The 25,690-nt window shown below is 39.7% G+C and overlaps 1 protein-coding gene across 1 annotated transcript; it reads left to right on the top strand.

Moving 5' to 3' along the window:
- Positions 1-4,873: 4,873 nt before the first annotated feature.
- On the top strand, positions 4,874-25,396 carry LOC113573018 (von Willebrand factor A domain-containing protein 7-like). Its single transcript, XM_027003023.3, has 15 exons — positions 4,874-5,002; positions 7,281-7,480; positions 8,108-8,380; positions 8,501-8,594; positions 8,692-8,817; positions 9,163-9,349; positions 9,533-9,705; positions 16,640-16,752; positions 17,190-17,306; positions 17,990-18,163; positions 18,635-18,764; positions 21,622-21,774; positions 21,897-21,989; positions 23,794-24,065; positions 24,554-25,396. The coding sequence occupies exons 2-15, from the start codon at positions 7,292-7,294 to the stop codon at positions 24,932-24,934; spliced, it is 2,475 nt and encodes an 824-aa protein (XP_026858824.3). The 5' UTR covers positions 4,874-5,002; positions 7,281-7,291; the 3' UTR covers positions 24,935-25,396.
- The last annotated feature ends 294 nt before the right edge of the window (positions 25,397-25,690 follow it).

Here is a 25,690-nt window from a genome sequence, read left to right as displayed (position 1 = left end):
ATAGATGTGGCCATTTGGTCAGGTTTACTGTAAATTTTATTTGTTCAACAGGCAAAATTCTTTGTCAAATCTCATGAACTAGGAGCTGTTGAGATGGTTGAAGAAAAACTTTTAATCATAGGAACAGATTAGAGGTTCCATCAGTTATGATAGAAGGAGTTTAGGCAGGTAGCAGAGCCAGACATATACCAGCACAGCATTAATTTGCCTGGCAAATAGTGTGCTAAACAACAGTGAGCCTGGGGGCATAACAAAACACCAGAGCTGTACATGTGTACGTGTACAACAGCAATTGTCTTGTTCTGACAATGGAAAAAAGTGAAAGGCAGCAATGTTTTCTACATCGCAGGGAGGGGATTGTGTTTTTTACATTTGTGTGTAAGCCTAAGGACTCTCACACTCTCACACTTTCGACCCTAGTATGTGGTCGAGCTACGAGGTGGAAGCTGTGGCAGCTGCCGCACATGGCTGCCACCCTTGTGTGCCACCCCATCCATTATATTCATGACGTTCTTGATATCATTCCATCGTTGGTGTATACATCTTCTAGTTGAGTAACTGAAGTGTACTGTAGTAAGTATCAGGGTTGGCCCCTCCCTAGCATCTCAGTCTCTCTAGCAACCTGTCATGTGCTTCTTTGTTTTCTTTTACTTTCTGTGAGAGATGAAGAGATATTCAAAATTGTAGTGAAGGGTTCATTACACTTATTTGTAGGTTTAAACCATAGACCTCGGCCACAGACAGAGCGGTTACAAAAAGCATTTCACTGCCAGCTATACCATGTATGACTATGTATGTGACAAATAAACTTTGAACTTTGAACTATATTGGGTACATCAGTCACAGATTATTATATTTGTATTAAAAAGACTTGATCAAAATGATGAGTCATGTTTGCATATGTGATATAAATATTATCTCCGCTAGTTGCTTGAATTGTCGTGGTTCTTTTGGGCATACTGAATGCGTACCTCTCGTCTGCCTTTATTGTGCTGTAACCTGTTTTGTTAAGCAACTCTGGTTTCTGTCTTATCTCTGCTTTGTACTTTGCATATGTGGCTTTCGTTTCCTTAGTATCATGTTATTGATTTGTGCCTGTTTGTATTACTGAGCTTTTGGTGCGCCTATCCATGAATAAGACTTTCTTATTTGCTTTTAACCACAAGGGTCTGGCCAGTTTCTGTCGTGTTACAAGGACTTGCTAGAACACGTCTTCATGATAAGAATTATTTGTTTGATTTGAATAATAATTAATAGGGTCCTTATAACAAAAACTAAATAATACCTGACTTTTTCAGCTATACCTTTCATAGCCTCTTTTGCATGACATGATAAAATAAAGCTAAATTACAAACCTTACAAACAGAAAAATGTGAGTAATGACTAAAAATGAACCAAATGTCAGGGATGAACAGCTCTACTGTACAGCAGACAGCACGTATACTATAATCATGTTGACTTAACACCTGTATCTATTCATTAGCCTGTATACATTTATCCTACAGGTGGAAAACCTTGTGCTGTGTTCATGTTCTTACCTTATACAAGGCAGCTTCCCGTATGCAGCTATGTTCAGTGTAAAACCTCCACGAGTAGCTCACCTGACGAAGGAGTTCCCAGTCAGGTAGAGTCAGAAACTGAAATGAAAGAAGTCCGGTATCTTCACTTACATTTTACGCTCCTTTTCTGTTTATGTGTGCATGTTCAGGTACGTGCTTTGTTTTTTTGGTTTGTCTCCATCTGCTTTGATTCAGAGAGCAGCATCTGTTCTGAAACTCCACCTGTTCTGGGTTCCACTATGTTGATCTGGCTTGTGTGTGTATGTATATATATTTAAAAAAAACAATTAAATATACTTTTCTTTCACAAAGGGATGCATTTGACCACAACAGACCCTGATGTCTTCAAGGAAAAGATCAACATCCTTTCATCCAGAAGAAGAGGAGATTAATCTTTCTGGACTTTGGGTACAACATATCATTCACTATATCAGGAAAGATTTTTCATGATACAGTTGGGTCATTCACTGACTGCAGTTAAAATTTTTAGAAAATTTCACAAAAGTATTTATTGCATTCATTTTCATGGTACAATGAAAAAAAAACACAAGATAAAATTTAACACAGACATTTTAAAGCACTTAGTCTTAAATGCTCTGGATCTTATTTTAAAGCACTGCACCTTTAAAATAAGGGTGTAACGGGTGGCTGCCACTAGAGAGAGGACATGAGCTGGGATCTAATCATTACTCATTAACCTGATCTCTTTCAGATGGCCCCACCCTGTATAACCTTCAGAAAGGCCACTCTGTGAAGTCTTGGTGTGTGCAACACATACCCTAAACTCATTGGTAGTTGGCATTCTGAAATATTCTCTGCCTGAAATATTCTCTGCTTGAAATATTCTCTGCTTGTCTTTCTTGCCTGTTATGATGGACAGTCTTCCCTTTTGTCTCAAGTTGTTTCTTCTGGGGAAGTTTCCCCTCTCTTTCAGTCATTTGTCATAGTCTCAGATGTTTGTCCTATCTCACCTGCAGAGTGGTGTTTAGATTCTGGGTCCCTGACTTGGGTAGCCCCTGGTTTGGTCCATGGACAAAGGCATGTCAAGTGGGGTATTGCTATCTTTGTTTTTTAGAAAGTGGCAGGGGGTTTTCTCACCTGTAAACCCATCCAATCTGGTTGGGTGAGCTCCCTTCCTCACTTATGGCTCCTTATGGTAGGGCCATTTTGAAGGACCTACCCTCCTAGAGTGTCCCCCAAGGACATGATCTGTCATTGTACCTTACCCATAATTACCCTGCTGCCCTGTTACAACTACAATTGGCTAACATTCTTACCACATCTCACAGGGCTTCTTGGGTTGTAGATACAATATCCCAGCAGGCTAAAGTTACAGTGAAACATTTCTATGATATTGTGAACTAGTTTTGCAAAGAGTACCTTTAATATCCAGAATCACACAGCTAAATCTAACTTTCTTTCAAACCTTGAAGTATATAACGTTAGCCAGATGACTGGGAATAAATATTCCTCCTTCTTAGTTCATGATTTAAAATGGCCAATAATGACAGCATGCCACATTTAAAAAATCAACTTTCCCTCCAATGGTGCTATGAGATGAGATAGTAACAGAATACACAAGAATAAGATATTCCTCAAAGATGTAAAACATAAGTAACACAAATAATACAAATAAAACTACAGCAAATTGTACTAAGGAGTTGTTTTTAAACAGGAGCCAAATATTAATGTCATAACTACACAGTCAGAGTTAGAGCTAGTGTCCCCCCAGGCTAAAGTTACAACGAAAGACTTTATGGTATGGTTGTATAGTATGTAGAAATAACATTGCTCCTGTCTGATGCATTTTGCCCACCGAGCTCTGAGTAGCTTCTGTAGCTCACCTGGTAGCTCAGGTAGAGCAAGGTGTTCACCCCCCAAGATTCCATACTTGGTTGCACTTATTAAACTGTCTGTCAAATGCTAAAAATGTAAGATACAATCTGGGCATGGTGAAAGGAATCTTACTGTTCCTGACCTATTACATTTTTTTCCACAGAGGTCACAAAAACTGAAAGCTTATTTGCTTCATTTGTAATTGGTAGGGTAGACTGCTATGATTTATCCAAGGTTACATTCAGCAAGGGGATCATTGTTTTGCAGTTGGATGAAAATTAACAAGAAGAAAAGCACAAGCACCAAATCTAATGTATTTAATTTCTGTAAGGAAGGTGCTCAACCACCTCACCAAATCAATCAGAATTTGTTTATTGGCCGAATACGTTTCCACATGCAAGGAATTTGACTTCGTGAAATTCAATCAGAATAAAGACAGAAAATAGAATACAGTTGGTAAAAATATATAGTAGATAACTATACAATATAGACATGAAAGGAAGAAAGCAAGAAAAATTGCTCAGACTGAAGATCTCACAGGAGTGCGAGAAAAAAAGTGCTATGTATTGGATAAAAGATGTGCAACATGATGAGTTTATCCAATGTGCACTGCAATGAGTCTATGTCATTGGGGGTCCTTGGACTTGTTGATGAGGCTGTCTGCAGTTGGGAAAATATTGAACTTATGGCAAGAGGCTTTGGTCAGAACAGACCAGCAGTGTCACTGAGGTGTTACACAATCATTAATGTAACAACAATGAGACACAAACACGTTATGGAAATATGATAAAGACTCCGAATATGGAAACTGTTGAGGCAGTTAGAGGCTGAAAGGTTGGCAGGGCGGAGCTTATTCTTTGCTAATTTTGCTTGTGTGACGAGATCAATTAGTAACAGACTTTAATGAAGGTTGTCAATCTGGCATGTTTTCCATATTCCATATCATGTATTTTACAGTTGATGGTTTGAATCCCAGCTCTGCCATGCATCCACTGTTGGGACCTTAAACATGGCCCTTATGCGAAGATTGCATTTCGTTCCCTTTTACTGAGCAATGGAAATTAAACTAATTCTTAATATTAATTTTAATCTTAATATTAATCTTAATTTTTAGTTTGGGCATGAAATCGTCCCATACAGAGCAGTTGTGTGATTACAATACCAAATACATTCCAGCAGAATATATACTCTAGAGAGGGCTTGTGGGAGTGTAGAAGACAGCACACACAGAATGTGGCGGTGTGGGCCTATGCTGCAGGGCAGTTCTGTCACCTCATTCTACTCAAATAACTATGGATGCAAGGTTCTTACCTGCCTACAAAATAGCAACAAAATAACAGTAATTCAAAAAGTAACTTGAAAAGTTTCTTTCAAAAAGAAACCCCTGCAGAGTTTTAAAAGATGAAGTGAAAGTAAAAGAATGTAAATTTTAGAAACAAAACCCTTTTAAACGTCCCTACATTCCTCCTGTTTCAGAACAGGTCTAGTAAGATTTTAAACAGTCTATAAGTAACAGAATGAAGAAAATCACTTTGTGTGGAATCTTCCTCAGGACCTTTCAAGTTGCTTTTTGAATTACTGAGATTTTGTTGCTATTTTGTAAGCAGGTAAGAAACTTGCATCCATAATTATTTGATTAGAATGAGGTGAAGGAAATATATAAAGAAATATGGGAAGATATTTAGTGGCTTAATGACTTTAAGTTATTTTGCTATAATTTTTCAAGGTACACCATATGAACAAATGTTTTGGGACACCTCCTAATAATTGAATTCAGGTATTTCAATCAGTTCCATTGCCACAGGTGTATAGAATCAAGGACCCAGCCCCACAGTCTGCAATCTTGTGAATGAATGCGTCATTCAAACATGGGCAGTGGTTCAGGTACTTGCTTTGTAATTGGAAGGTTGCTGGTTCAAGCCTTACCACTGCAAAATTGCCACTGTTGGGCCCTTGAACAAGGCCCTTAACCTTCAACTGTACTCGGTCATAATTGCAAGTTGCTTTGGATAAAAGTGTCAGCTACATGTTATACTGTAATAGATTGCCACAAGAAATGTCTTTCTTACTAGATATTTTATGATGAACTGTCAGTGGCATTATTAAAAAGTTGAAGTGTTCAGGAACCACAGCAACTCACCCACAAAGTGGCAGATCATGTACAGAATGGGGTTGCCAAGTGCTGAGGTACATATTGCATAGAAGTCTCAATAACTGACTTAATAACTGTAGATGTCCAAAACTCCTCTGGCATTAACAGCACAAAAACTGTGCACCAGGAGCTTCACGGCATGGGTTTCCATGGCCAAGCAACTACATGCAAGCCTTACATCACCAAGCACAATGCAGAGCATCAGATGGAGTGGTGTAAAACACACCGCCACAAGACTCTAGGGCAGTGGAAATGTGTTTTGTGGAGTGACAAATCATGCTTCTCTCTCTGGCCGTCTGATAGATGAGGCCAGATTTGGTAAACAACAGGAGAATGTTGCCTGACTGGCTGTACTGTGCCAACTGTAAAGTTTGTTGGAGGAGGGATAATGCTATGGGGTTGTCTTTCAGAGGTTGGACTAACCCCCTTTTTTTCCAATGAAGGGAAATTTTAATGCTTCAGCATATCAAGATATTTTGGACCAATGTATGTTTCCACCTTGGTGGGAACAGTTTGGAAAAGGCCTTTTTTTGTTCCAGCATGACTGTGCCTCAGTGCATAAAGCAAGGTCCATAAAGGCTTGGTTGGGTGAGTTTGGTGTGGAAGAACTTGACTGGCCCACACAGAGCCCTGCACCCAACCCCATCTAAGGGATTTAGAATGGGATGCCATAAAAGCTGCTGTAGGAGTAATGTGTAGGTGTCTCAATACTTTTGTCCATATAGCATTTGTATGTATCATAATTTTGTACTTAACTGAAATTTTGACATCTACATCTTTTACTACAGTAAGTGTGAGAAAAAAAACACCCACTTCTTAAAGACTGAGACAGTAAATTTTACGTATAAGCTATAGTATAACAAAGGAATTGGTTATTATTAGTTATATATATTTCACCAATATATTTCAATGGTGTAGCATTATTCATTCATTGTTAATTAGTGCTGGGCAATAAAATGATCTCGAAATACATCGCGATACATTTTATGTCGATAAGAATAATAAGCTTTTGACATTTTTACTAGCTACAGATAAATGTAACAGCATATCACACACAAGAAATTAATGTGACAGCAGCCAATCAGTCAGTTTTGGCTTGCATGTCAAAGTACAATTATTTCTTACCGTAAAGCCTTGTTTGACCTACAACCGCTGAGGAACGTGCAGAAACATAGAGAAAAAGTAGTGGAACCCACGCGTGGCGCAAAAAGTGAAAGTGAACTCGTGATGTCCTCCAAAGTTTAGGAGCATGTGCTGTCTTTTGCGGTCATTACCCTAAATGAAAAACGATTAAAAATAAACAAGGACATAACAAGCACATTTTCAATAATACAACAGGTGCAGAAGTAAAGACTTGTTTACAGTACATTTTGCACCTTTACACAGATGTGTATCTTGAGAGATGGAAAAAACAGTACATAATTAATATTGTTTAATTTTGTTGAAATAAAGTTTTAGGCAGATAAAGCATGTTTGCATAATTAAATGTTGATATTATTTTTGCTAATTCTAAAGTTTAATGAACTCTCTAGTTTTCTCAGGTTTCTGTCATTAGCAGGAAACTCTTCAGGATAACACATTATCAGATTATATATAGTGATAAATATCAATATTTATCAATATGGGGAAAATATTGTGATCATATTTTTCTCATATCACCCAGCCATATTGTTAATTATGAATTGAATATTTTATGGCACTTTGAACTGATTTCAAAAAATATTCTGTTACAGGTGGCATAATAATGTCCTCAAGACTCATGGTCACTCAACTCTTTCTGCTTTCCTTCATGACCCAAATGAGTGTCCATGCCTTTTCGGTCATTTCATTATCCTCTAATACCCATCAGAACATCACAATGGCAGCAATATTACAGAAATCAGCCGAGGTCTGCTCGACCGTTGCTTCGCAAAAGGGATTAAAGTTTGTTCAGGTGAGACAGCAGTGAAGAAAAACCTCAGATTGTACAGTACTCTAGCAGGGAACAGTACACAGACTTGACCTTGAAGTCTAAATCACATTAGAGTCTAAATCATGTTAGCATGCTTGAAAAACCACATTTTCATGTCGCTAAAGTCTGCATGCTTGAGTTACGGCAAGTGTTGCACTGAATGTTAGCACAACACATTCGAGAGTCTCATCATTCTACACACTGATCTAGCCACTGACATGGAGACTGAAGACCTCTGAGCTTAAGTGACATTTTCTGCACTGGTCGGATGGTTTTCTAGATAAGACCTCGCTGCTCATCAGCAATGTTTCTATGCTGGTTGTGACTTTGTATCCTAACTCACTTCCATGAGCATTACACAGACATAAACACTGTCATTACATTAACGCAGGCCTAATGGTCTGCATATGTGGTGATTAACAGGACTTATTTTTAATTTTGCTTTTACTAACAAAATACATTTAGCTATTAGTTTTTCAGTTTCCAAGAATCTTTCACAGGAAACAATAAAAATTATGTACAGTACAACAGTACAAATAAAAGAGAATAACATGATTAAAGAATGAGAGCATGTTTGTTTGAGTACTGACCTGTGATGTTTCTCTGCAGCCAAACCCCCTCACTGTAGTGTCTCTGACAGCAGCCTGCCTGTCCCCTGCCTCAGCTGTCTCACTAATGTCCGCCATCGTTACTATAAGCCTGAATAACGCACAGGTGGACCTAAGGCATGTCTTTGATCCCGAGTACCATTTTGATAATGAGAGGTTTGTGCAAGCACACAAACTCCTCAAAGACGGAGTATCTGCAGTGAAGACCTCACTCCTACAGAAGAACTACCACTTAGCAAGGCAACTACTGGGAAAAACACTGCACACACTACAGGTGACAGAGTCAACATGTCTACAGCAAGCCATGCAAAGACAGAGCAGCACTAGGGGAAAATACTATATTGTGTTTGGACTTATGTAAGTGACTGACATTGCTTTCTGTTGTTTTTTGAAGGATTTCTACAGTCACAGTAACTGGATAGAACTGGGAAACAGATCCCCATACCAAAGCCTTATTCAAGCAAACCTCCCTATAGACAACATTGCTGGTATCATTACTGTGTTCATCATGCATAATCAACTGTGTGTGTGTGTATTTATGTATATGACCAAATACAAACATTGTGCATCTCCTGGTTGGTTCAGATGTCAACACCCCAACTTGCAACAGCTGTGTTGACAACTGCACAGACAACATTCTGCAGACAATCCTCACCCAGAAGAAACTCACCTCAGGATATTTCGACCTGATCAGCTCCTACAAACCCTTTGGTACTGCTGTCTGCATACGGCATCTCTTCTTGTTCACGTTAAAAAGTAAAATAGGTATTAGATATTGCAGAAGAATTAGTGGTCAGGTATAAATACACTAATGAAGATTACAGGAATAAAGCAACCACAAATGACTGCTTATAAAAACATGTTCCCAAAACAATCTTTGTGTTGCCACAACAATGCTCAGACATCCTATATACCTATTATATATCCACAATGAATAGGGTAGTGAGCATATGTTTACGATGCATTTCGGTTGTTCTCTCTCATCATTTAAATGTGCACTAGAGTAGTTACCACTGCTAAATGTAAATGTTCTTCTACCTACATGGAAATCACTAGGAAAGTGCAGCCATGGAGGGAGAGCAGACCGCACAAGTTCCGTGGAGCCCAAAGGGGGCATCAACAAGGACAGCCTCAGCTCCCCACATGGCAGCCTCCACTTTGTGGCAGCAGACGTTGCTAAGGCAGCCACTAGGGACCTCCTGCAGGACATTAGAGAAGCAGCAGGGGACAGAGAATTTCTGAGGTATTTGACGAAACATTATGGGAACAAGATGGTTTATTGACATGATCACAGGATATTTGATCAGGAAAACAGGAAATTGTTTAAATGAAGCTTCAGGTGAAATGGATATAAGAAAGAACACCGGTTTAGATTTAAATCTGTTTACATGCTCATCCACGATCTGCTCATCTTTGTTTCTGCCAGACTGATGGGCATCCTTCAGTCATCCCCAGCCCTTTGTTTCGTGATTGACACCGCAGTGAGTATGGCAAATGTTATCACTGAAGTTACACGTGTCATTTCCTTCATCACTGACAGCAGACGAGGCACCATGAATGAACCTTCAGCCTACATCCTGGTCACATTCAATGACTCAGGTGAGGAAGGAAGGATGGAGTTGTGTTAGATTAGACGGTGTGGTTCTGAAATTGGAACAGATGGCTTTTTTTCTTGTTGGTGGTGGTGGTGATTTTTTGGTAAAATTCATTACTATTTAAGAATTCTTGTGAAAAGCTAGCATCATCCCAGCTAACAAAAATAAGTCCCGGCAATGTCCCGCAAACTTACACTGCGAATGTCCTCTGGGCAGCTTTTTATAGGATTTCCAGAATTTTAAAGAGAACACTCTTATAGGACATTGGAGGTGCAATCCTGAAACTTTGGAACTTTGCAGGATGTTTGTGTAACATATTTTAAATGTCTTTTTTTTTCACCCACCACATTAACCCCCCAACAACTTTTCCAGCTATTATTTTCAGCCCTTGGTATTTCTCCAGCTTCTTGTGTTCCTTTTTCCTGATGTTGCTATAGCTCGGGATGACTCAGAATGTTTTTTTTTTATTAATGCTTAAACGAACAATACATTTTAAATAACATCTGGAAAACTAGAGAGGGGGAAACTGGAGCTTGCAATGGTCAAAGAAAGTTTTATTTCTTCAATATTGATATAGATTTAAGAAATTTCTTATCTCGAGGCCGGCATATATTACCAATAGTAGATACGTAGATAGATAGATATGTAGGTACTAATTTTAAAAATAAGACAAAACTCTATTTTTTTAGCAAATTTTGTTTGGTGTATATAAAATATTTTTCAAGATCACAAATTTGAGACAAAATGTTCATCAGAGTTAAATTCAAGATCTTCAAAAATAAACAAAATATACTGAACTGTGATGGCACAGTGGGAGGGAGAGGCAAGGTTGGAAATAATAGTTTTTTCATAATTCAATAGGTTGCGAAGCAGCGATCAAAAGGAAAACTAAGCAGACAATGAAGTCAGCATTGTAGTCGTTTGGAGCGTGTAGCTCTACGATCTGCCAGTGTGCAACGCTGACTTCAGGTATCTGTGGTCTTAAATATCGAAAACAGAAATAAGGCTCAGGTGAGTCGAGTTAATAGGCAGGCGACTGTGAGCATGGCAGGTGTGTGATGCGATCCGGAGCAGGAGTGGGCGCTTCTTTCCTGCTTCATGACTGGCCTACCATGACATGAACTTTTAAGGGAATTTCGTTCCCAAATTTTTTATCCAAGGTCAGAAAGAGATTGATCCAGAAAGAACATACAAAAGAACAATAAAAAATAGATGTTCTATAGTTTCATACTCATAACCAGAGAAGCAACATTTATCACTTATATTAAAATATTTGCACAAAACACTCTTTACAGGGTAGCACTTATGTAAAAGATACATCTCTCACCTTATTGTAAATGCTAAATTTGTATGGTAGCTTCCAGATTTTAAATCTGTGTGTAACCCAGAAAGAAATAATTAAATGAATTTGAAAAAAGAATTTTGCAGTACAAATAGAAAACTGGCAGTGAACCTGCATATAACCCGTTAAAGCTTCTTCAAAGAAAATTATTTTGTGTGTGTGTGTGTGTGTGTGTGTGTGAGTGTGTGTGTGTGTGTGTGTGTGTGTGTGTGTGAGAGTGTGTGTGTGTGTATGTGTGTGTGAGTGTGTGTGTGTGTGTGTGTGTGTGTGTGTGTGTGTGTGTGTGTGTCTACGAGTGTGTTTGAGTGTGTGTGTGTGTGTGTGTGTGAGTGTGTGTGGGAATGTGAAATCCAGCAGTCTCGGCAAGAAAATAGTCCCAAGAAAAAATTAAGTGCACCAAAAAAAGGGGGTTACCTGAAAAAGGCCTTACTTAAGTGCCGCAAAATCACAAAACACCAACCTTTCTCAATCCACCACCCAGGGCTCGGAAACCCAGTGCATGTCAGGCTCTTCTCAGCCCAGCTCAGCACCTATCACAATAAGAAACAAGGCATGCTCATGTGGTAAAATGAGGGTTTCCTTACTAGTGGGATCAATAATAGCTGACAATGCATTCAGCTAAACATTAGCTGAAGTTAATGACCAGCTCCTGCTGATTGTACTCTATCATGCACTCATACTAATTATCATGCTAATAAGTTACAATGAGCTGTCGTAAAATGGGTGGCAATAGCATTAGTGACACAGCCCTAATAAAATATGGCAGAACAGAGTTTTTAAAGTGACAGGCTCTTAGTATAAATACAAAGATCCCAGGTTAATTAAAAAAAAGGTATATTTAACTTAGGAAAGATACATGTGCTCTACCGGCCATTTGCAAGTAGCCAAAGAGGTTCTACAACAAGCTGCTGCTTAATACATTTGAGCTATGTTACAGCATTTCTTGTTCATAATGCCATCAGTAGAAATCACTTAATTATGTAGTGAGAAATTCATGATTACCTTTAAGCAACAAAAGAAAGCCAATCGGGAAGGATAGACATGCTTTCTCAAAGACCGATTTTAAACAAATCATTGCATATTTGTTACAAAAATCAGAGAATGTAAAAAGAGTCATCAGCATTCAGTAGCTGGTGCGCAAATAAAATATTACACTGCCTGACCAAAAAAAAGGTCACACACTATAATATTTCATTGGACTGCCTTTAGCTTTGATTATGGCATGCATTCGCTGTGGCATTGTTTGCGCAAGCTTCTGCAATGTTACAAAATTTGTTTCTGTCCAGAGTTGCATTCATTTTCTGTAAGATCTTGTATTGATGATGGGAGATTTGGACCACTGCGCAAAGTCTTCTCCAGCACATCCCAAAGACTTTGTGGTGGCCAATCCATGTGTGAAAATGATGTCTTATGCTCCCTGAACCACTCTTTCACAATTTGAGCCTGATGAATCCTGGCAATGTCATGTTGGAATATGCCTGTACCATGAGGGAAGAAAAAATCCATTGATGGAATAACCTGGTCATTCAGTATATTCAGGTAGTCAGCTGACCTTATTTTTTGGGCACATAACATTGCTGAACCTAGACCTGACCAACTGCAGCAACCCCAGGTCATAGCACTGCCCCCACAGGTTTGTACGGTAGGCACTAGGCATGATGGGTGCATCACTGCAACCGCCTCTCTTCCTACCCTGATGCGCCCATCATTCTGGAACTGGGTACATCTGGACTCATCAGACCACATGACCTTCTTCCATTGCTCCAGATTGCAATCTTTATGTTCCCTAGCAAATTGAAGCCATTTTTGCCAGTTAGCCTCACTAACAAGTGGTTTTCTTAAGGCTACACAGCTGTTTAGTCCCAATCCCTTGAGTTCCCTTCGCATTGTGCGTGTGGAAATGCTTTTACTTTCACTGTTAAACATATCCCTGAGTTGTACTGTTGTTTTTCTATGATTTGATTTCACCACACGTTTAAGTGATCGCCTATCACGATCATTCAAGATTTTTTTCTGACCACATTCCTTCCTTGAAGATGATGTTTCCCCACTGTCCTTCCACTTTTTAATAATGCGTTGCACAGTTCTTAACCCAATTTTAGTAGTTTCAGCAATCTCCTTAGATGTTTTCTCTGGCTTAATGCATGCCAATAATTTGACCCTTCTGAAACAGATTAACATCTTTTCCAGGACCACAGGATGCGTCTTTCGATATGGTTGTTTAACAAATGAGAAGCTACTCACTGCATCAGTTAGGGTTAAATAACTTGTTGCCAGCTGAAACACTCACCCATGCAGTAATTATCCAATGGGAGGCTCTTACCTATTTTCTTAGTTAAATCCAGGTGGTGACCTTTTTTTTTTGGCCAGGCAGTGTATTTTTTAAACCATGGAAGGAGAAAGTGATTTCCTTTTGTGAGTAATGTGTTTATTACTCCATAGTAGCAAATAATGTGGTGAGAAGTGATTTATAAATCAGCAGCCAATACCGGAAAGCTGAGTGTAGCTCCTTTAGTTTCAGTATCTCCACACTATGAGACCCTTGGATGTTTTGAATGGTAGAGATATTCTGTACAATATTTTGAATTCACTCTTTTCAAAAATACCTTCCCCTTCCTCATCAAACATAAAATCTCGTATTTCCGCATTTCCCAATTCTTCCCGCATACTTTTGTCGCACATGCCTTTCCCAGAATTTGTCAATTAGACAATAGTAGCTTCATTTCTTAGTAAGAGATCATTCAACTTCCAATAACAATCACCTCTGTGAGTCAGATGGACCATAACCAAAGTCTATAACTGCATTCTCTAAATATGTGGATATCAACCACATATCAGTTCTAGAACAATCACTAAGAGCTGTGTTATTCGAAGGGTACTGACATGAACCAGGTTTTTTTATTCACCAGTTGTCTACCAGGTCTAATGTAAGACCAAAGAAGTGTAAGAAGTTGGAACGGGGTGGTGATTTGGTAGACCATCTATCCTTAGCACTGTCCATAACCATGTTAATGTCTCCGCCTATGACCGGCCTTGCCTTTGCATATAGACAAAGGAGGTGTCCTATGTAGTCTTCAAATTGAATCTCTCACCCAGCAAAACATAAACAGAATAAGTATCACTCATGGCTTGTGACCTTCGCGGTGACCAAGCTTATGGGTGACATCTATAGCTATCCTTCCATTTGTACCTAAATCCAGTGCTGCCTTCAAGTTGAGCAGCAAATATTTTGACATCAACTCTGTGTTCAGGGAGACTATAGAGACATTGACACCACCTGCTTTTGTGATGATCCTTATCCCTCAGCCTACCTTTAGCTGCCCAAATGTCACGTTCTAAGATCTGTTATTTGGTCTTTAAAAAGGTATAAATCAAGTTATGAAATAATTCGTGGTTTCCGTACTCATTACAGGTCAGTGTTAATTTTCCATTCAAACCTGAGTAACATGAAGCATTATCAAGTTGAGATTTGTAGCATGGAGCAGTCACGAGTCGGGCACATACACTGAGAAGAGTGAGATTTATTGAGGGAAAATCCAGAATCAGAGTCCTTAGAGCGGTCCAGGGTCAGTGAGCCAACACGCAGAGTCCAGTCTGAGAATACATGTTAAACAAACCAAAGCACACGATGACAAAAAAAGGGAGCAGGCTATAACAATGATACAAGTGATGATAAGAACGCTTTAACACCCGCGAATAAGAAAACAGGCAGAGAAAACATGGGGCTTGGAATAACACACAGTGTCACGGGACGCAGGGGGGTTCGCCCATGTTTGTAGCCACACCCCCGTGAAACCACGCACCTGTACGGGGTTACGTGTTGATGTGTGTCTGTCTATTAAACCCTGTCAATGCGTGCCTCATCGTTGGTCATTGTTTGTTCGCTGATGTATGTAAAACGTGTAAGTGGTCATTTGTTAGATGTGATTGTAGCCTGTGTTTAGTTAAATGTATAAGTCATGTCTGTCGTTAATGCTGTGTGTGAGTGCCACTGTTCTACATGTTTTATGTCAATAAATGTTTCACTTCGAGGGAGTCTGTGCGTCCTGCTCCACAAGTTCATTGTGTTATGGATGCAGTGGTTAAAGTAGCTGATGTGTAAATGGATGGTTGCTGGCTCAAGCCCCATACCTGCCAAGCTGCCACTGTTTGGCCCCTGAGCAAGGCCCTTAATGCTCAAGTTGTAATTGTAAGTCACTTTGGCATAAAAGTATGAGGGAAATGTGCACCCAGCCCTGTCTGCAAGGTAGATATTGATTGTATTAGCACAACTCAAGTAACCACTGTAAGATTTAATATTTTCATTGTGAAGAGCTGCAAAAACATAACACTACAAGTTATGATATATTTTGTGGTTTCCGTACTCATCACAGATGCTGGGAATAAACCACACATCATCCACTACTGAGTGTCATTACTGACTCAAGACAGGCACAAGTGCTATGTATGCCCAGATGTTAAAATCTAATGTGTTGATGATTTTGGGTGATTATCCCAGCTTGTTGTCCTTGCTGAATTCCTCTGGAATTGCAAAGGAATTTCCACTTCTGGTTCCCTGTTGCTGGAATACGATGTTGCCCATATGTACTGAGAATCATCCTGATGATAAAATCCACGAATATGAGTTTCGTCCGCAGTTTAATAAGAAGGATTTGATCTCCTTTGTTTTAGGCCATATGACCGCCTTCACAAACTTGCTTGGAATTTGATTAATCAGACATGAATTTAGATTCCACCATTACTTGGGTTATTTATGAAATATGATTTTCAGCTGTCTGCTGTTAACTGGCTAAATGTTCATGTGGTGCTGAGGAAAGGACCAGAGATAATGGAGCCCCTTTTTGAGGACTAACCTTGTTGAAGGGAAAACTAGACAGAGACAGAAGTTCTGTTGATCAAGGTATTTAAAGCACCTGAATTCTGAATCTTTCTTCTGTTGACGCAAGCTTGCTCTATGTGTTGCTGCAAATGGTTCCTACAAATAAGCAATGTGATATTTTAAAAACAGGCTTTCCAAATGGCTGCAACTTTGCTGCTGTTAAGAAGCTTAACCATCTGCCATTACTGTGTATTTTTTTTTTAAATGGGGTCCTTTGTGATTTGATGCCACTCCAGAAACTCTCCCCTTAGAAAATCTATAGCCACACTCTCTACATGGCTCTGGGTTAGGTTAGATAAGGGAGTTTGGTCCTGGGACCTGGAACAGATGGGTTGCCTGCTCTTTCTCTTTCTCTTTGGTCTCTCTCTCTCTCTCTCTCTCTCTCTCTCTCTCTCTCTCTCTCTCTCTCTCTCTCTCACACACACACACACACACACACACACACTATCTATTGCTATTGTAGTGTCCGTTGTTGGCCAGAGGAGGATGGGCCCTTCATTTGAGTCTTGGTTCCTCTCAAGGTTTCTTCTTCATACTCTAGGGAGTTTTTCCTTGCCACTGTCGCCCTTGGCTTGCTCACTGTTGGCTTGGACTCAGACATTTGTCAACCGTCTTTGTGACAACTGTTGAAAAAAATGCTATATAAATAAATTTGACTTTGCCTTTTTAAAAATATTCTGAAGAAATTTCATGACTTTTTGCATGATGCAATTACAGAGTTTGGACCACTGAATAAAACAACAGACCCTGATGTTTTCAAAGCAACAGTCAATGCCCTTTCAACCAGTGGAGGAGGATATGGCCCTGAAATGAGTCTTTCTGCACTTTGGGTACAACATTTAATTCATTATAACTGGAAAGAGATTTAATTTTACAGTTGGGTGAGACTGAAACTATAGTGTGCATAATCATTTTTAAAAAGAGGTAGCTACTGGAAATATATAGCTCTTTTGAATGATTAATTCAGTGGTACAGTGTAAAAACTTATGAAACGTATTTTTGTTAAATCTTTTTAGACAGTTTTATTTATAATAAATTGCAATGAAATTTGCAATTAAGAGAGTGGGCCTTTCCACAAGTCAGTTATGCTTTTGAAAGTCTAATACCTTATGATGGCCCTGAAGAGCAAGTCCAACATAAATCAAAGCTGTCTCACTGTCTTTCTGATGTTCGGTCTGTATGTGTCTATCTGATTGTCGGTCAGACTGTCTGGCTGTCTGATTGTTTGCTTATGTGTCTGTCTCTCTGATTGTCTCTGTGTCCCCAGCTCGCTCTAGCAGCTGCACCTGCAAGGTCTACGATCTTTCTTTTCACCAGTGCAGAAGCAAAAGATGTTGAGTTGAAAAGCACAGTTCTCGCATTGATTGAGACCATGAAGTTCCAAGTAAGTATTCTCTCATCATAACTCAAATTGCATCACACCACTCACTGAATAAATCAGTGGTATTCAAATTTGGACCTCAAATCCAAATCCGGTCCTGTATATTGGAATCAGTCAAAGTTGACTTAATGTTTAATGTAACTGGTTGGCCACTTTGTCATCACACCTGACTTCTAGATAAAGGGAGGGTTGAAGATGTGCATTATAGTTTACTGTCCATGCCATAACATTAAATATTCAAGCAGTGTGGGCCAACCTGTTTACAAGGTTCCACTACACTAAAAACTACGTAGGTCCACTAGGGATACAGGGTTGGTATCAAGTTAGTTAGCACTGATGTGCTCAGTGGAGCAGTTGCATGAAATGGTGCTGCCATAAATCAGGTCTAAATCTGTTTAACAATCTTTCTTTTGTCTCTAAAATCCTTTCATCATTAATCAAACACCACCAAAGGCCATCATACTGTGGCAAGCAATCGCAGAATGTGCAAGTGAGGGAAAAAAGATGAGCCAAATGGATGAGCATGAGTAGCAAAGAGACCCCATGATCCCAAACGGGCTGTTCATACTAATCCAGAACCTTTGGCCATTTGTTGATGTTTAAAGAGACCTAAAATATCCTTTATAGTTATAAAACTCTACATGTGCCAAAACGAATCCACCACACCTGCTTTCATCTATCGTCAGGTGAACTTTATACTGACCAGTGCTCTGAGCAACACTAGAAAGGGCCTCTCGAATCCAGTGAACCAGCTCTATGAGGACATAGCTCTGGCCTCTGGAGGAGAAGTCATCGAAGTCACCAAAGAGCTCCTTCCCAACGCCACCATCATTTTGTCCAACTCCTCCAACTCTGTTCTGGTAAGCATACTGCCATACAAAGTGTTTTATGAGAAGTTTAGTTTTTATTTTTACAAGCAGCTGTGCATTCAGGGGCCAACTAAAACTTTATTTAGAAGAAACAGTGCAGTACTGGTCATAGCTATGTGAGTTCTGGGTAAACAGTAAATGTATGGGTTTACTAAAGGATACTTTCTACTGTGCATCCAGTTCACTGCAACTGTAAAATATTTCAGGATTTTAAAGGAATCATCAAAAGTCCATTTTCTATTTTAGCTACATTATTTTTATTATGTCCTTTTAAGAGACAAAGCTTATGATAAATAGCAAAGAACACAACAAAATACACACAAACGGACTCTTAAAATCCTAAACTGTATTACAATCACACTAAACTGCATGCACAATAGAACTGAATTCTAAGTCTGTATTTTATGATGTGTCTTAATAAATTAGTGATTCATGAAGAGTTCCCCTGCTTTGTGTTCTCAGGTGACCATATTTCAGGTTGCGAGAAACCCTGGGATAGCAGAAAACTCCTTTTTGGTGGACTCCACTGTCCGAAACCTGACTTTTTACATAACGGCAAATTCAACAAATTTCACCATCATTTCTCCCTCTGGTGATTAGTTTATGCTTTGCTGCACCCTTTCCTAAAATTTCATGAATATGATAATAGTGCATTTTTACAACAGATGTTTTCACAAATCAGCTTTACAAAGATTTTGAGTTCAGGTTTTAAATGAATAAGCCAAAAGAAACAGTGGCAAGGATAAAGGCCTAGAGTTTTGAGAAAGAAACCTTGACAAGAACCAAGGCTCAAAAGGAAAATCCATGCCCTGGTCAATACTGGATGGCCAACTAACAACAACAACAACAACAACAAAGTCTAGGAGAGCTGAAGGAGGTGGTGATGCGCTATTATCCTACGCAGTATTTAATCTCAAAGTGGAATGCAGAAGAACCAATTGGGAATAGGTGGAGGGTCAATAACACATGAGAAAAGCCTATCAGGAGCAGCTCGAGGGTCAGTGACACATGCTGGTGGCTCAGTGGTGATCATGGTGGTCTGGAAGGCAGACAAGCAGGAACTCTCCATCAGGCTTGCGCTTGAACAGTATCAGAACAGACAGAAGAGCAAAGAAAAACAAAAACACAGAAGAAAATATATGTTCAGCTTAGACTCTGGCAGACCTAGCTGTAGCAGCTTAGCTAGAAAGGAAGAGCCAGAAAGAAGCACAGCATAAGGGCTCCCTGAGACATCAATGCCCTCCGCTCTGCCCTCAACACAGGCATAAGAGCTCCCTGAGACATCAACGACCTCCGGTCTGCCAGTCCTAATCACCTGCCCTCACACATGAAAATGATTAAAATCTGATTTGAAAAGATTGGATTTGTATGTCTACACAGCCCTGAAAACATTTGATCAATGTTAGATAAGGCAAAAAATCAGATTTGAGTCTCTTTAGCCCAGTATGTGAACATAGCCTCTGTCTTTGCATCCAGCAGCCTTCTGATAGAAAAGGAATTATACACGTTGGCTACTGTTACTGACATACAGGAACAACCTGCTGGTTCAGTTACCCGCTGGTTCACCTGAGCTGTCTCTTCCCCCTCTAGACCAGTGTTCAGTAACTTTTTTTGGAATAAGAACACCTTTTAAATCTGAAAAAAATCAAAGATCAACCAACACAAATGCCAGACCTATGATACTTAAAATACAAAATCTGTGCATGTCCCCATAGCCTATAAAAATATAAAATGTTAGAAATATAATATTACTTACTTTATTAATGTACAACTGAGTTCAGGCTATCGTGGCAGGTGCGTTGTCGTCAGGGGCATAGTTTGAGACAGCCAGTCTAATGCAGTCAAACAGACGAGCATCTGTTAGTCAAGTGAGATACTTATCCTTGATGATTTTCTTCTGTGAAAATGCCATCTCACGAAGATATGTAGATCCAAAAAAAGGCCTTCACATCAAATGCACACGATGAAAAGAGAAGGACATCTCTCTCAGTTTACAAGTCATCAAAAGTCTTCGTTGCTTGAACTTTTTCCTCTTTCCATTTCTTCTCGCCTCGTCATTTCGTGGGACAATTAATTCCATATCCTGTTGGAAGTTTGCTGACAGATCCTCAGCTTCTAGAAAGGGGAATGAATGGAAGGGAATGAATGGTATGGCCTCTATTTTGTTAAGCTCTTCAAGCAACCTACTGAACTTCTCCACCAGTCTGTCTGCTCTGTTTTCAGGATGGAAAGAATCTTTGTGTGAGACGTTAAGTGTTTTGTCCACATTCTGGAAATGAGTTTGACTCCCGGAAGGTGTGAGGAAACCAGCGGGCACACATTATAGTGCCGTGCCTACGTTCCAGCTTTTATTGACACAAGTTTCTGAAACGGAAGACTTTTCTTAGCTGTGTACGTTTTGAAGGCATGCAGTGTATCTTCACCATTTGTTTGCTCATTCAATGGCAAAAGGATGAAAAAGTCTTCTTTAATCTTGGCATCATTAAACATCATGCAAAGGAACAGAAGTTGGGCTCTGTCAGTCATAATTACAGATTCATCAAATTGCAGTGAAAATAATTGACAATGAGAGAAATCTCTCAGTACCTGTTGGATGTCATCCTCTGCCAACGACTCCACTCTTCTTGCTACAGTTCCAGCTCCAAGTGACATATTAGCTATGACAGTTCAGATTTAATCTTTCATTTTAAGGTCTTTGAATAATGAGTCTACAGCGATCATCAATGCCTGTTAATAACTCTGTCCATGATTTGTTTTTATGCTTTTGATAACTAACAAGAAAAGAAGCATCTGTGTTGGCTTCTCCCTTTTCTGATTGTATGGTAAAAAAAAAAGAAGACTGCTGAGTGTTCAGCAAAGCCTTTAATCTTTTCACATTTTTTTGGTGCAAATTGAACTTTTCGGTGGAAGGTGTCCTTTAAACTTCAGATGCATTGTGGTGTGGTGGTACACCCAGTTATCTCTTTTTGGAAAAGCTATACACTGCTCACATATCAATGGTTTTGTCCTTAACAGTGGTGAATTAAAACTCATTCTCCCACTTCTAGTGAACATTGTAGGTGCTTCAGCGGTCGTTGCTTAGACATTGTTTTTCACTTAGTCAAGTTTGAGGAAAAAACACTAGCTAAGCTAACATGCCTAAATTACAGTTTTATATATCCCTGCTTAACTAGCTAACAAACCACTGCTGATGCGGAGTAACGTGGATATAGTAACTTAAACATGTTGAACTTAAACTAAAATACTCATGTCATTTATCATGATCGACTTGTCTAGTATTGGAGATATGACCTTTCAACTGTTTGGTGACCACTGCCGATGCTCAGACACGCTCCCACCACCACAACCAGTTCATTAAACATGACGAGCACAAAAGGTGAAAGCTATGGGCTGATGTAACATGTGCAACTCTGTAAATACTGTACAGCTGAGTTCTTTTCTGCCTACAGGACAGTCCCAGACAAGTCAGGAGGCCAACGGTCCACTGGGCCTGATTCTCACTGTCAGAAACCTCTACATAGTGCAACTCGAGAACTCCACCCAAGCAGGAATCTGGATGCTCATCATCAAATCATCTCAGTTCTACACTCTCAAAGTTACTGGTACAAATATAATATATATATTATATATAATTTATTTTCCTTGAGAACTGATCTTCTAATTTTATGGATGTACTGACAATTGAACTACATTATCTGGATTTTAAAGTATTTTCTGCTTTTAGGTCAAAGTGCAACAAACTTCCTGTTTGATTTCGTGACAGTGTTCCAGAACCCCCACCCAGGCTACACTGTGATTAACAGCAGACCACCTGCTGGTAAGTCCACACTCGTACCTGAATCATTTATAGTGTCCCAGAGGAACAAACAGTTTCTTTTTTCCTTATTAGTTCATGGCCTCTTATAGTAAATCATGTCAGGATATAGGAGTATTTCAGGATTCTTTACAGTGGCAGGATATAGGAGTAGTTCAGGAATTATCTAAGAAGGTTTTTACACTGACAGTTTAGTCTCCATTATAGTACAGATCAAATCAAAAACTCAGAATTGTAAACATAGCAAATACCCAAGACACAAAAGCATCCGACTCTGAGAGGTCTTATTTTTAATGTGAGCAGGCTACTAATGTGCTGGGCACTATTAAAAGAAACTGTGTGATTCAGGCAAATTGTGCAGATCATAGGGCTTTTCTCAGACCAGGTCTGGAAGGGAAACACAGGTCAGTACACAGGGCGGCAGGCAGGAAGAAGACTTGGTACACAACATCATTTGGTAATACTTCAGAAACAGGAAGGGGAAGAGAGGCGTATGAGAAGGGGAATATAACACGCGGAGGAGAACAAGCGAGGAGAAACGAGGAACAGGTGGGCATTAAAACTCAGGTGAGCTTGATCAATTGTGCAGATGCATTCCAGGGATGTAGATGTGGGCGAGGCAGTGTTAGTCTGAGAATTAGGGGTGTGTGGGATTCATGACAATAACGCAAAACTTTTTTAAACTTGGGAATGAGCCAAGGTAAAATATGTTAGTTCACCTGAAGGTCTGACTGCAGTTTCCAGAAGAGCAATTGTATGGTCTACACAGGTGAGGATTCAGTCCATATCACAAGCCTTGTTCAGTTCTGGAAGTAAAAGAGCTCACAGCTGCCTGACCAATGACAACATTAGTGGTGCACAATTCACAGATAAGGTATATTAGACTCCTCTTTATGAGGAAAGTTGTATGCAAATGTACTGCAGATTGGCAGAACTGCAGTGTGTAACCAGACAAGTGGCTTGGGAGTAACTTGTACTCAGATTTCGACTTGAGCAAACACACCACATGTAGAAACCGACTAAACGTTTGGCAGCATTTCTGACCTAATGGTCAGACTCTCATGGCAGTGATGTCCTGGATTCAGCCATTTTTCATGTTTCCGGTTATGGTAGCATAACAATATAAATACAGCTCACAGAAAGGCACTTATTTGGGTAAAGTAAATATTTGCTGTCAAAATAATTTTGCTATGCAAGTGATTTCTACTTTTATTGGTCATCCATTTTTTAATACATTTGCATTTTTCAAAATACAAGAAAAAATATCTGGGTTTGTCACGTATGTCAGAACAAGGCAGAGTCGAGTGCAAGTATTTGCAGTTTAATGATAAAGAGGGGTTATCCAAAGAGGTAGTTGCAACACAGGAAAGGGTAAAATCTAGATATCCAGCAACCAAATCCAAAAGGGCAAAGGTAGACGTAAATCCAATAAACAGGCAAAAGAGTTCATAACCATAAATAACTAGAGAGAGTATCCAAAATGACCTGAAATGTGTAGCTAGCAGACGAGACTTCGCAAACTGTGACAGGATCAGCTAGGCTTATATATACAAGTTAACTATAAAGAGGTGTGATCAGTAATCAGGTGACTTTGAACAAACTAGAGCTTTGTGTGAAGTGTAGTGCGAACGCTGGCTGGAAGTCGTGACGGTTGAACAAAGTTGACACTCAGTGATGAAACACTGTTGCTCTGAAAATTCCAAATATCCTTATTTCTCTCTCTCTTTGTCTCTCACACTCTCTCTCTCTGTCTGTCTTTATCTCTATCTCTCTCTCATTCTATCTCTCTCTCCCTCTCCACTGGTAGATGGAAACATCACCCTGCTGCTCTCCATGGTTGGCTCGGATTTGGAGAAGCCTCTAGTGGTTGCTCTGGTTGAGGCATCAGACTTCACAGTCCACACAGGCAGTCTGCAGGACACTGGCGATGGGGACTATTTGGTAACAGTGAGCACAGTGCCAAAGAGAGAATTTTACATCTTAGTCTTGGGACAGACCAACTCTTCATCAACTTCAGATAATATCCCATTCCAGAGGCAATCCTCCGGCCTTTACAGAACCTCCAACATTACCGTCACTGTGAGTCAATGCCCTGATTTATGAGGCCCAGATACATGCTTAAAGTGATCCTTGTAGATTATACCTCAGACTTCATAGTGACAATATATATGCACCTCCTCATTATCTGTGTTTCCCTTCTGTGTGCTCCAATGACACATAAAGAGCTGTGTTCTTTACTTTTCTGTGGGCTCTGATGACTGTTCTTTACTCTTCTGTGTGCTCTGATGACTGTTCTTTACTCTTCTGTGGGCTCTGATGACTGTTCTTTACTCTTCTGTGTGCTCTGATGACTGTTCTTTACTTTTCTGTGGGCTCTGATGACTGTTCTTTACTCTTCTGTGTGCTCTGATGACTGTTCTTTACTTTTCTGTGGGCTCTGATGACTGTTCTTTACTCTTCTGTGGGCTCTAATGACTGTTGTTTACTCTTCTGTGTGCTCTGATGTCTGTGCTTTACTCTTCTGTGGGCTCTAATGACTGTGTTCTTTACTCTTCTCTTTCCCTCAGGCTGTGGAAAATGGCACCTTGGCTCCTGGGGCATTGTACACACTTCCTTTCACTGTGGAAATGAGGAGCACTTGGCAGAACTATATCATCACTGCCAGGAACAGCCTCCAGTACAAAATGACCTTTCCCAGTTCCCTGACAGCAGGGGGCGACGGTATTGCCATCGGCACTGTGAACCTTACTGCCCCGAGCAACGCTACGTCTGGCACAGAGGTGATCCTCACCATCGAGGCAGCACTGCCGGGAGGAAATGACTCCAACTATGTTGTTCTGAGCCTTGCTGTATCCAGGGGAGTTGTGCCCTCTGCTAGTCTTGTTCTTAGTCTGTGGCTTAGTGGTGCAGCTCTGTTTGTCAGTCTCTTAATCAATAATCAGATATAGTACGAATACTGGGATCTTTGGTTTCATAAGAAGATTTTTGATTGAAAGTAATGGCACCTATGCTAAGCAACTCTGACACTCTCTGTTCCATTTTGGGGGTTTGGTTTTCTCTTTGTTTGTTTTTTTATAATTACTATAAGACACATGGAACAACAGTCCAGACGTCTGCTTTTGTTTCCGTGTTTGTCGACCAGGTGACTTGATTCAGAAAGCATTCTGTCACTGATTTTGAGAATGTAACAATTATGTCATATAATCAAGTCTTTGTCCATTTTTATCCTGTATGATCAAGTCTCAACAAATTTTTTACTACTATAAATTACCAATTATATAAGGCTTGCATTTTGTAGATAAGGCATGTTTTTTGTAGCCCTACTGGCATCTTTTGATATAGGCATTTACCATCAAATATCAAAGTGTTTTATGTTCTGCTGTAGAAGAATAAAGGTATGTAGCAGATGCAGCAGGCAATTGACCACCTTATATTTGTTGAGAATTCACAGTTAAAGTCGAGCAAACTTTGGGATTCCCTTCCTAGTGACATTGTTTGAACCATCTTTCTGGTCTGTCTTATTGCAAATATATTAATACAACATCGCGAAACATCGAAGTGTATATCAGGAGAACAGAAATCTGTCAGCTGTCGGAGTAAGTAAATTGTTTTTTATCACACTCGCTCATTGTAAGCACTAAATGTTACATTTGTAACGACACACAGCAACTCTTAAAAAAGCAATGACATGCTTGAGCTTGTTT

This window comes from Electrophorus electricus, chromosome 14, assembly GCF_041902795.1.
Source record: "Electrophorus electricus isolate QZ-2024a chromosome 14, ASM4190279v1, whole genome shotgun sequence".
Classification (NCBI taxonomy): Eukaryota; Metazoa; Chordata; class Actinopteri; order Gymnotiformes; family Gymnotidae; genus Electrophorus; species Electrophorus electricus.
The sequence above is the reverse complement of the archived record's forward strand: the minus strand, read 5'-3'. Positions and strand labels throughout refer to the sequence as shown.